This window comes from Cryptomeria japonica, chromosome 5, assembly GCF_030272615.1.
Source record: "Cryptomeria japonica chromosome 5, Sugi_1.0, whole genome shotgun sequence".
Lineage (NCBI taxonomy): Eukaryota > Viridiplantae > Streptophyta > Pinopsida > Cupressales > Cupressaceae > Cryptomeria > Cryptomeria japonica.
Genome location: NC_081409.1, coordinates 609,790,866 through 609,804,469, shown reverse-complemented (window position 1 = coordinate 609,804,469; position 13,604 = coordinate 609,790,866). Strand labels below are relative to the sequence as shown.

General features: G+C 43.2%; 1 protein-coding gene across 1 annotated transcript in view; it reads right to left on the bottom strand.

Moving 5' to 3' along the window:
* Positions 1 to 13,118, bottom strand: part of LOC131065139 (choline monooxygenase, chloroplastic) — a 201,685-nt gene extending 188,567 nt beyond the window's left edge. The window contains exon 1 of the mRNA XM_057999568.2: positions 12,699 to 13,118. Coding sequence (XP_057855551.2) covers positions 12,699 to 12,993 — 295 coding nt within the window. The 5' untranslated portion in view covers positions 12,994 to 13,118. The remainder of the gene's footprint in view (positions 1 to 12,698) is intronic.
* Between the last annotated feature and the right edge of the window lie 486 nt (positions 13,119 to 13,604).

Genomic DNA, 13,604 nt, shown 5'->3' with positions numbered 1-13,604 from the left:
AAAGTGGTCATCCTCATTCTGCAGCATTTGCCCACAGATTAAGGGGCACAATCAATGGGGATTTTGTGATATTCAAGAAGTTTTAGGGCCTAGAATGTTGCTGATATGAAGATTGTTTTCCAACCATCTAGGGTTTCTAAATCTTAGATGCAGATGTGTTGATTCTCCAAGGTTTACCACCCCTAAAATTCTTTCAGCCACTTAAGAGTTGGTTATTCATATGCCAACGTGAAGGTGAAATCCTAGGGCTTGGTCTCCATTTCCTAAGATTTGTTGCAGCTATACCCATGGCTAAACTTATGCTTGTCTCCAGATCTTGTTGCCAGTTCAACCAAGTTTGGAGTCAGATTTTTGAGGGAGGATTTCTGATTTCACTAAATATGTTTGAAGATTCATCAATGTTGGGGCACTTTGGAGTTTTCAGTTCATTAGAGGATTCGTCAAGGTTGCAATGTAAAAAGTGTTTACAAAATCTCAAAGGATGCTCACATGCAAATTGCTGTTTTCAGTTTTTGCAGTGTTACAAGACTTTTTGGACTTGCCTCACACTTGGCAAGCTAATTTTTGACTCAGACTTGGACTCAGCACCCAAACACAGCAAATTGAAAAACCCAAGAATTCAGATATTTTTAAGGATTTAAAAATTGTTTCATGCAACCTTTCATAATAAACCTTAAAGACACAATAACTTCTTCGAATAGAAGCTATTTTGATCACATACACAAGTATATATTGATCACATAAATATAAACACAAATTTTAGTTGAAGAAAATAACACATTTATATATATGAATATTGTCAAATGTATACAAAACTCATGGAATACGAAATCCATGGCATCAAAACAAATATCAAAACTAAAAATATAAGTCTATGGCTCAAAGGAGCCTGCATTACTCATCCCAACATCATGGCAAGTCATGCGCTGGCATCTAAAATGGGCCTCGGATGATGATGTAGCCATGATATTTGTTTTTGTTTCAGTGACTAATGTGTATATTCAAGTGAGGAATTTACTATTAAAGTTTTCTTGGAGCCTTCAAGACTGAATGTTTTGTTGTCAAGCTCACTTAAAAGAGGAACGGTTAAGTAAAAAGATAAATGGTTATGTTCTGGTTTGACCTTACCTAGGATATTAATAGGTGGGATTGTTTTATAAGTTGTCTACGGAGGGCATGATTGATATATTTTTGCATTATGAAAATGGAATTTCTTGCCAACTATTACTTGTATTCAACAGTACAATGATTGTAGCATGCCAACTTTTCTTATGGCATTCCTTGTATAATAAACAAGTTGTCCAATGTATGAAACAAGATAATCCTTGATTGTGGCTTTGACTATGAAGATGCAAAGATTTTCAACAAGGGATATGTATTTTGTAGATTTTATGATCATGATTCATCATTGGCATATTACTTGCTTAGACTTATAGTTTGATGGGAGTTTGGGGCTTGGGACCAACACCCCAATGGGGTCAAGGAGCAGCGCCCCTCGCGAGGATCTGGGGGGCAGCACCCCTTGTGGGGATTTGGGGGCAATGCCCATAGCGAGGTCAAGGGGCGATACAAGGTTGGGTCAAAAGGCGGAGTCCCCACCACCAAGCCCAAATTAAGGCCTTCAAAACCACACAGACCTTCATGGCACACATCATTTTCATATTTTTTTGTAAATTCTAGATGGGTATGTCATAAACCAATCATGCATTGAAAGGTTGTAAGTTTTTTTTTTAACTAAAATGGTAGAGTCTACCTATAAGGAGGCCACTGCTGTTGCTAACATTTTTTTTTGCAATCCTTTCCTGTTGGTGTTGGAAATAAGCCACATCCGGACCAACGATAGACTGGTCCAAGAGGAGCCAGTAGCTCAGTGGTAGAGCACTCCAGCAGCGTATGGAAGGTCCTAGGTTCGAGTCCTAGCTGGTCCATGTTTCAACATGGTATCAGAGCCAGGTCCAGGCTAGGAGCCCCAAGCACACGAGAGGTGTGGCTTAAGGGGGGGTGTTGGTGTTGGAAATAAGCCACACCCGGACCGACAATAGACTGGTCCAAGAGGAGCCAGTAGCTCAGTGGTAGAGCACTCCAGCAGCGTATGGAAGGTCCTAGGTTCGAGTCCTAGCTGGTCCATGTCTCAACATTTCCTAAGTTTAGAGTATTGTCATTAAGACAAACAATTTGCATGCATATCCCATTTTCCTAAATTTATAAGTTTGTTTGATGGATAAGTACTGAAGAATCCCCCACAACCTTTCCAACTTTTTGTCCTTCTACTCCACTATCAATTTGTTAAACTAAATGTATATTTCTGAGCATGTAAATTATTCTTGCTTGTAGAGATTTTGTATTTCACGTTAAATTTATGAATCAGAATTAAAATTTATCTTGTTCTATGTATTATCTATCACTGAATTGTTGTATAAATCTGATTGCCAACCATGATATACTATATTCGTTTACAGTCATCTATCACCAATCTGATAGCCACGGTCTATGATTCGTCTCTCTGTTCGATTCGGTCTGACAAAAGTTGTTTTGCACGATATATTGTTAGCTGTGATATGCTAACGACCAGATATTATTCACCGTGTATGTGTTCTATATTTTGTTTGACCTGAGAGTTGTCCACGATATATAAGTGACGAGGGGGTGACTCTGTTAGGGGTAAAAACATATGTTAGTACGAATAATAATTATAAGTGTGTTATGTGTGTTTATGTTTTGTTGTTGCCGAGAGGTTCCCGTTGGGTACTTGGGAGTTGGTGATGGTTGGCAACTTGGCCAACCGTAGGGTCTATATATTGTTTGGTTGGAACCTCGGCAGGGGGATTATGGATGGACATTTTTGGACATTGGAATAAAGATATAACTTTCTGGTCTAATTATTATCATTTGTCATTTATGTTTTGATGTACAATTGTTCAGTCCCATGAATACTTGGTACGTGCAGGAATTACTGTGTTATCGGATTATTCACCAACTATACATTTAGGACTAAACATTTTGGCGCCATTGCCTGAACGAACCTGGAGATAACCATGGCGACAAGCGGAAGCAATTAATGGGCCGACCATTTAACCAGCAATTAATTGTCGTGGACAGTGACACGCACAAAGAGAGTACCGCGGAAGAGGAACGAGAGGATCAGTTGACGACAAACTTGGTGGAGTTGTGAGACGTGTCGGTCACGCAGTACGTACGGCGAGAGGCTCAGGAGATAGCTGTCTCGAAAGGTACGGTACGTGGTGAACTCACCGTCAGCACCCCCGTCTTTGACCTACTCGGAAGTATTCCAAGGTTACTCACCAGGAATTTGATTGCACTCCAAGACCAAAGGGAGGAAATGGCAAAGGAACTTCGGCGGCAACAAGTTCTCCGACGGTACGAGGAACGGAGTCGTAGGGAGGAAGAGGAGAGGGAGGCCAGTCAGCGTCGTACCTCTAGCACTTGATGCCCCTACGACTGAACAAAGACAGACGTACCACTGCTACCGAAGGAGTAAACAAGGGAACTGTACGGCGATCTCTCCACATAAAAGAACAAGTCGACAGGAGACGACATCTAAGAGAGGTTGCCGACTCGAGGAGTCCGAAGAAACACAACAGAAGTCGGAGTGTGAGTCGGAGTCGGAGTCGGGAGAGGCAAAAACTGTGTACGTGGAAGGAGTTGGCCGAGGTCGCCAGGAACCTGCCACTTCCAGACGTAGCGGAGGAAGATCTCGCCGACCAGGCCCCACACTCGACGTCAAGTGACGAAGACTCCAAAACCGAATCACAAAGCACCCAATCGGAATTTTCTGAACAAGGAGAGGAGGCGGTACGAGACCTGCACGAGGAAATCGCCACTATTTTCGAAGCAACGTTGTCCGACATTAAAAACTTGTCCTTGTCGGAGGGCATCAAAATAGGAAGATCGGATCCGGAAACCCCGGGAAGGAGGGACTATAGAAGTGAAGGTGACCAAAGCCCGGTTGCCAGGGGCCCAACTAGACCAGGAGCGTACGGTACCCTCCGGACACAGTACCTTCCCGGCATATAGCCATTTCCAGGCACTGCATAAAACTGCACAGAAAAGAACGATGACACACACCCCGGAGAAACAAAAACTCCCAAAATTCATGGACGACGGGTCAGAGGACCCCGTACGGCATTGCAAGACATGCGTCACCATCTGGGAAGCAAATGGCCAGGACGACCGAGACTACTGGGTGAAGGCATTTCCGACCACTCTGCGAGGAATAGCTATTGACTGGTACACAAACCTTGATGCTCAGCACAAAACATCCTAGAGCAATTGGAAGAAGGCCTTCGAGGAAGAATTCAAACTCCTACGGGATGACAATGAGATTGTGGTGGAAATTTACAACACCAAACAAGGAAAAAACGAAAGTGTGCACGCATATAACAGAAGGCTGAGGGAATTGCTTAACAAAATGGAGAACCAGCCGACAGATGGCCTCAAGAAGCGGTGGTTTGTGGAAGGATTGGTACCATCTCTGAGAAGGACGATGAAAGTAGTCCCTCCGCCATCGTACGATGAAGCATACAACCACGCCATGGATATCGAAAGTGAAAACAAGACATCCTGGGGGAAGCGACGGACCGGTGATGGTGACAGCACGGATGAAGACATTGACAGGGGATCCAAAACCGTGCAAGCACTCGGGAAGGATATGATGAGGATGATGGAGTTAAAAGGTGACAAAGAAAGTGGTAGGGAAGGAAAAGAACTATGGTGTACTGACTGCAAGACTGAAGGACACACTAAAGGAAGTTGTCCCCGTAAAGTTTTCTGTGACATCTGCCAAGTAATGGGACATTCCACTAAAGAATGCCTGTACAACTTGAAAGCACGGAGCACACAAGTGCTCTACGCCCAACCCGACCAAGCCACACCGCCGGCGACACCGCCGAAGCCAACAGCAAACTCTGACGCCTCACCTGGAGGGTACAGAAACAATCGGGGTAACAACAGATCCAATAATAACACACCGAGGAGCAGAATTCAATACGACGGGAAGGGGCGACCCATGATTTAGTGCAAGAAGTGCAACGAATGGGGTCACTTTGCCCGAGAATACCAAAATGGAGGTGATGTAGGAAGTTTGTTGTGCAGATGGTGCGGTCCAGGAAATCACGAGGACATAGATTGTCCAAAACAAAAAGGGGTGAACATGCTCGATGTGGAGGGATCAAGAGAATACGTACTGGCAATCACAAGGTTGCAGAACAAGAAAGCCATGTACCTGAACCCTCGCACAGAAAAAGAAAGACTCCAAGAGGCAAGGGCGGATATCGAGCGGGTGATGGTTGGAGAGCGGAGGGCCTCGCACCTAGCTGCCGATACACCAGTCGAGTCGGAACCAGAGAAGAATATCATCAAGCAGATGTTACAAACCACAATACCCGTACGGGTGTCGGACCTTCTACAGACCGTGCCACAGTTAAGGATGGCTCTGACAAATGTAACCGGGGACACTACCATCGGTCAGGAACACCAAACGATGACAAGTCTGGTACAGACCCGGTGAAGGGATCCAGTACGGATGCCATGAACCCTATGCTACTAGCAGTGGGCGTTAGACGGAAACCCGCAGTGGTAGAGATGGATATATTGGGACAAAAGCTGACAAACACCATTGTTGATGGTGGGTCCAGAGTCAACGTACTGCCGGAGGAAACTTGGCGGAACCTCGGCAAGCCGACTCTATGGCCACCAACCTTCCACCTAGTCGGTGCGGATCAGCACGGCATCAAACCCCTTGGCACCCTCATGGCACAAAAGGTGGTAATTGGGACGCAACACTTCCTTCTGGATTTTGTAGTCATCCCTTTGGAAAGGAAAGCGTACGACGCTCTTCTAGGAAGGGGGTGGCTGATCATGGCCAAAGCTAACCACAACTGGAAAAGGAATACACTTTCAATCAAGAGTGACGGTCATAAGTATGTAATTGATCTAAGGAACCAGTCCGTTAGCGAAGAGCTCGCGTCATCGGACTCCGACTCAGAAGATTCAAATAGATGGGAGTGGGGTTATGTAGGAGACAAAGGAGGGAAAGAACCCGACGAGGAAGGAGTGTTGGAACTGGACGAATGTTCCGAGGATGGAACCAGTTCACTGGCGGGACTTTTTCATTGGCAAATGGAGGACTATGAGGTCTTCCACCCAAAGTGTCACATGCTTCAAATATGTGAGATAGGAGAATCAAGCGGCGAGATGGAAGAACAATCCTTTTCCCCGGAGTGTAGTAGATACCAAGAGGGAATGGCACGAATGGACGACACGCCAACCCACCAGTTTGAACGGGATAAACCCATCAAGTACGAGGAAATGGATGTGAAAAAAATCAATCTAGGCAAGGACGAGGACCCACAAGTGATACTTGTAGAGGATGACTGGAACCCCGTACTAGATCACTCGTACGACGTACACCAGTCGAGGGAGTGTTTGAGTTATCTGTACGGCGTAGGGTCGGCAAAGAAGGGAGACTGGCATAGCCCGTACAGTGTACGACCTACAAGAGGAGGAATATCGTACTGCAGAACATTGCACCCACAGGAAACTAAGTCATACGATCTTGTACGACTAGCAACGGATAAAGGAGAAAGACCGTACGGTCAGAAAACAGACAAACCGTACGTGCAGGATCCGTACAATCCCCTCCTTCACGGTGTTTGTACATGCAAGGAGCGGTTGTATGAAAAGTTTGAGGGTATCTGTGCAAAGATTTGTGCCATCCATGTGAAGTTGAGTGAAGAGTTGGCATAGGTTGAAGAGGCCGTACGACCAGGGAGCGGAAGTGCACGAGTTAATCCGTATGGTGTAGAGGCAGCAATCGGTCCAATGGTCCGTACCAGTATGGCAAACCAGACAATGGCAGAGGAGGCTGCACTAGGGAAAAATGAGGTCGTAGTACAGGTAATTGGTACTAGTATGACATGTTCAGGTACTGGTACGACGAGCACTAGTACAGTACCGGCAGGTATTGGTACGATTCCCGTAGGAACTGGTACGGTACTAGCATGTACTGGTACGCCATGTGCTAGTACGACAGGTTCAAGTACTGGTACGACGATCATTGGTACCAAGTTGGAAGGACAACTTCTGGCAGAACGAATAGCTAGCCCAATGGGAGATGTACAACCAGTAGGGGTGTTGTTCTAGAAGATTGGAGAGGGGGAACCGTCGACACAGCGACGGGTATTGTTGCCACAGATCAGTTTGGTCGTACTTGCAGCAGGAACAAAAACTGGTATGGTGGCAGTAGAAACTGGTACGGCAGCAACAGAAACTGGTACGGCGACAACAGAAACTAGTACGGTGTCGACAAAAACTAGTATGGTGTTGGCAGAAATTGGCACGGTGTCAGCAGAAATTGGTACGGCGGCAACAAAAACTAGTACGGCGGCAGCAGAAACTGGTACAGCGGCAACAGAAACTGGTACGGTGTCGGCAGAAACTAGAACTGGTATGGCGGCAGCAGAAACTAGTATGGCGGCAATAGAAACTGGTACGGCGGCAGTAGAAACTGGTACGGTGTCGACAAAAACTGAAACTGGTACGGCGGTAGCAAAAACTGGTACGACGACAGCAGAAACCGGTACAACGGCAGCATAAACTTGTACGGTGTCGACAAAAGCTGGTACGATGCCAACATGTACTGGTGCAACAGAAACTGGTACGGTGCCAACATGTACGGGTATGGCAGGAATTGGTATGGTGCCAACAAGAACTGGTACGGTGCCATCAGGAACTAGTACTGTGCCAGCAGGAACTGGTACGGTACCAGCAAAAATCGGTACAGTACCAGCAGAAACTGGTACGAGTAACCTGGAGGCAGAAACTGGTACGGTACCAGCAAAAACTGGTACGGGTGACTTGGAGGCATTAGCAACCCAGGTGGCGACACTCACTTCACAGCTGGAACAAAAAGATAAAAAGCTACTGGAAGCTGCTCACATGGTAAAGAAAGCTCGGGAACGGCAGTTAATGGCAGAAAAGAACCTGAAACTCCAGGCCGGACAACAACCTCCTACCGCGACCTCTACAGGGACGCCTCCTCCCTCTTCTCGGTCTTAGCTATGTTTTTCATTTCAGTTTCTCTTGTCTGAGTCGTCTGGAAGACGACTACGTTTTTGGGGGGGCTAATGTTAGGGGTAAAAACGTATGTTAGTACGAATAGTCGGGTCTATATATTGTTTGGTTGGAACCTCGGCAGGGGGATTATGGATGGACAATTTTGGACATTGGAATAAAGATATAACTTTCTGGTCTAATTATTATCATTTGTCATTTATGTTATGATGTACAATTGTTTTGTCCCATGAATACTTGGTACGTGCAGGAATTACTGTGTTATCGGATTATTCACCAACTATACATTTAGGACTAAACAGACTCTTTCCAAGAGTCGCCACCCTAGGTAAATGCACGAAGGATAGTGACTTTCACATAAGTTGCTTACTAACTAATGTTTGACTAATGCCCGGTCTAATGTCTAATTGGATAATTAAGACAATATACGATATGCAAAATACATCGATTATAATATAAGCATGTTTGCATATTGAACAAGACAAGAATTAAATAGATAATCATAATACAAATAAAATGTGTAAGGTCGATAGGCCATTCACACATTTGGATTGGCTAGAAGGAGACCGACTGACGCTATATTATCAACACTCCCTCTTAGCTAGGGAGGAACCCTTCTACAAGTTACATCACCTCATTGAAGTGATTGACCGCAATGGCTACATCCATATGTGGAAAGGAAAGATATCACCTTACTGTGATATCCATCCATCATGACTCATTCATAGATATCACCTCACGTGATATCAACCATTCTGGCATATCCATAGATTAAATTTATGTAGTGGGTTGGGTACGGTCAAGCGATGCCTTGACCGGCCATGTCTTTTGGACATGGCCGATCAAGACATCACTTGATCATGCCCCCTCACAATAATAATGCAAGGCATATTACGTACCAACCGGTGCATATATTAAGACACCCAATAATTATCGGTGGTGTATAGTTATCTTACCACCCGATATAATTATCGGTGGAGCATGGTTTATATTAACACCCGATATAATTATCGGTGGCGCATGGTAATGTTGGCTTTATCTTTGGACCATAGTTTCAAGATGTGAATTGCCTCTGTCGGCGATTCTATTCACAAACTCTTGAGTGGATTGCCTCTGTCGACGATTCTATCCATAAGCTCTCACGTGGATTGCCTCAGTCGGCGATTCTATCCATGAGCTCTCACGTGGATTGCCTCAGTCGGCGATTCTATCCATGAGCTCTCACGTGGATTGCCTCAGTCGGCGATTCTATCCACAATCTTGAGTTATTGTAAGATCGTCACCTTCCAATAACCTCAAAATACAAGTGGAAATCATTTGGAAGTCGTCACTTCCTTATGATTTACACAGGGCCCATAAAATAATTATTAGTATTAATAATACTAATCAATATTTACAATTTTTACCTCAGAAGTGCTCAATCTCGATTAGTAAGCTCCCTCTCGATCACAAGGTATCTTGAGTTTCTTCTAGAGAACATATTTTTCTGAACATACGTCTGAATTTCTGACTTCAGCAAGGGACGCTTGTAATTTAAGTTTGAGAGGACAAGTTCTTGCAATGTGGCCATATTCATCATATATGGAACATTGTACTTTAGAGGAGTCTCTAGGCTTCTTGAATGATCAATTACCATTCGTCATTTTAAAATACAGACTTTCAAGGAGATATTAATCTGATCTTAATCGGATCTTCCTTCAGGCGGTTAGGCTTTATAGAAGGAAACCTGGCTCTGATACCATGTTAAATTTATGAATCAGAATTAAAATTTATCTTGTTCTATATATTATCTATCACTGAATTGTTGTATAAATCTGATTGCCAACCACGATATACTATATTCGTTTACAGTCGTCTATCACCAATCTGATAGCCACAGTCTATGATTCATCTCTCTGTTCGATTCAGTCTGACAACAGTTGTTTTGCACAATATATTGTTAGCTGTGATATGATAACGACCAGATATTATTCACCGTGTATGTGTTCTATATTCTGTTTGACCTGAGAGTTGTCCACGATATATAAGTGACGAGGGGGTGACTCTTTCCAAGAGTCGCCACCCTAGGTAAATGCACGAAGGATAGTGACTTTCACATAAGTTGCTTACTAACTAATGTTTGCCGATTTTTTCCCAAAACGATTTTTGCTACTATGGAGCCTAATACAAGGTGTCCTTTTGTAGCAAAGTTGAATCCATTGTTGACTAATGTAATGTTGCCAATGTTCCAAAGTTATAACGTTAGATTTACATGTCGACTAGCCCAATATTTATAAATAGGCCTAACTGCCTATCTACTATTTTGCAGGTGATGTTAATTGCTAAAAGTTCTTTAGTTTCAATCTGCCCTCAACTTGGTAGTGCTGGCAGACCGGCACAAACCAACACCAAACCATATGGCAGCAAACACCAATGCCACCCCTCAGCTGATCAGTGTTCCCTCCACACATCAATTGATGCTCCACTCGAATGGCACTACCCAAGTCAATACACGGCACAGAGAGCATCAGCATTACTGCCAACTTTTGACCTAGTTGGCAACACACCTGTCAGCAGCCCCAAAGGATGGCCAACCCAGTGTACATCCAGTAGCCAAGCTGACATATTAATTGGAAGGAAAACTGTTGACAGTTACAGAAGCTCAACATTTTGTAAGAGTAAATGCTTCCCTTGTAACTGTGTAACTATAAATACTTGTATTTGGCCTATGAGGTCAATAATTAAAAAGATTGACAGCATAGAAGATAGTTTCAGCTATACCAGTTAGCTAGGATACTATCCCTAGTCTAATCATAAGACTTCTCATCCTGAATCTTCTGGAACTTTGTATTCCTATGTATTTTCATTGTTCATAATGAAAAGAAGAGCATTATTCAGCTATTTAATTGTCTTCATGAATGTGTACTGATTTTTAGTAATATTTTGTGACATGTTCATTGTAACACAAAAATTTACTAACTACATTCTTGTATTGTCCTCCAGACCACCCATTGCAGATAATTGTTATCAAAGAAAGCCCAAACCATTTAGCCATTTGGTTTCCACAAAAGTAAGGGAATCGATATCAAATTTTTCCTTACTTTTTCAAATTCATATTCTTGTTAGCACTCATGCACAACAACACAAGGAAGGAGCACAGCCCATTTTTGTTTTAAACTGTACAAACAAACACTACAATCTGGTAAAATGGATGGTTCATAGAAGAAGACTTATGATGCTACTGTAGACGCCCAAGAACTTGTGAAGAACCCTCTAGGGGAATAACACGCTACTCTTGAGTCTATTTAGTTAGTTGTGTGACCTCATGACGCAATAGGATCCCCCAAAATCAACCTAACTCTTCTGATTTGCATTCTAGCATGCCATTTCAGCACTAAGTCCTTTCAAAGATACAAGTTAATCTAGACATCCTAGTTTTCCAATGCAGAATTGATGCCAAAGTGTTGAAGTCTGGATATACACCACTCGTTTTCCAATGTATCTTGATTAGGTTTTTCCTTAAACTTTTTGCAAGAGTTGGTATACCAAGATTGTTTGCAAGGAGCAAGATAGATTAGGCAGGTAAATTTTAAAATCTTTTCTGACATGGTTTCTGGGGCAGGAGCAAAATGCAAGAACATTGGCCACAAAAACTACTGAACTTGAACAAGAGTGAAGCAAATGTTAAGCAGCTCTACAAGAAATATATAGAACCATTCCGGATACAAAGAGCGTGAAATAAAAATGCGAAAGGAACAACGCAAAATAGAGGCCTCCTCCAATAGGTTGGCTCGAGATTTATTTTGGTGGAGCCTTCTGACCCTCAGGGGATCTTCGGGCCCATCTAGAGAGGGAGGAATATGCAGGGATGATAAAGGGCATATTGCATTTGCTTATGTGAACGGTAACGGTATGGACCCAAACAACCAAGCGAAGTTTGAAGCTATGATAAATGGAACACAAATAGCAACGGAAAAGATTTTAACAAGAGATCATGAGAGGACACTCAAGTTGTTTGCTGTTGCTGTGAATCAGAAACCACTCGGAGCCTGAAAAACTTAAGGTCCATTCGGAGGAAGGTAGGGATTTAAGTACTCTTTCCTCTCGACTTTCCTTTATACATGAAAGGAACAGAACAGGACTGCCGATAAATTGGCTATATAAGCTACTGGAATTGTGTTCTGGGAAACTGGCTGAAATCTCCTGAATGAACTACGAAGCATCATAAAAAAATGAAATGGTGGGAATAGATGTTAGAGCAAAAGCAGGCTGTTTTGAATTGTTCTGGAAAACTGACAGATATCTCCTGAATGAACTACTAAGTATCATAAAAAATGAAATGGTGGGGACAGATGTTTAAGAGCAACAGCAGGCTGTTCTGACTTGTTCTACAATTTTCTGATTGTAAAAGAGATCTTGCCTACACAACCAATGCAGCTTTGATCATGATTGATGTTCATGATTTGTTCATTTGTTCTCTCAGTGTCGAAAGAATTGTTTTTCTCTCCAGTCTTTTATGGCCTCCTAGTGGCGATCCGGTTTTTAAGAGAGGCCTCCCATGAAAACATGTGTTTACTTTCAAGCACAATATTTTTTTGCATAAAATGGGTAGCGAAGACACTACATACCTACAGCCTGCCACCCTCGAGAGAATACCCGCTCCATTTCGAGGCTCAGAAAGGCCGGGTTAGTGTACCATGAGCTGGGAGCTGTCACCGCTTTCTCCACAGGCACGCTTGGATCAAATTCTTTCAAACACTTGCCAACATCGTCGCTGTTTTCGATGCAAAATGAACTGCTTTTGCACGTTAAACGCCCAGAATTTGTCCTGGGCTTGAATGACCTCAATGGCTGTGAAGATTGTTTAACTGAAATGTGGGAAGGATTCGAACGCTGGAAGATTTGACCCATTGCGAACGCCATTTTCGTAGAGAGAGATTTCTTAACAGGAATAATATGGCCATGTCATTCGTGTATATAAAATGTACAGGCCAAAACAAAAATTGGAATTTCCGAAGAAGAACTTATACGTTATTGAATGAATGAATGAATGATTTTATTGACGTCCACGAAACTGAACAGTTTATGGGACCAAGAAAAACACCAACACTAAACCTTCTGAATATAATTTTCCATATTTGATTTCTTGTTATGAATCTTGATCGGGAAGCTTGCCGTTTGGTTGATCTTGTCTTCGTCAAATAACTGATGCATGTTGTCAGCTTTCAGAATAATCTCATACTGAGCCCAAATATCATCATACGTTGTGCATTCAATAAGAAAGTGTCATTCCGTCTCCACTGCTCCCATCTCGCAAAACAAACAAGATCTCTCTTCCCATATCTTCTTGGGCTTTTGCCACCTACCTGTTTCACACCTGAGATGATGCGAACCAATCCTCAGGTGTGCCACAAGCAGCCTAGCTTTCCCTTTAATGACTACCCCTAAATATGCTCTTTCACCATGTTCCCCAGTTGGGTTAAATTCTTTAATATAGTATGCCTTTTTGCATTCAATGTGTTTATTCCACATGG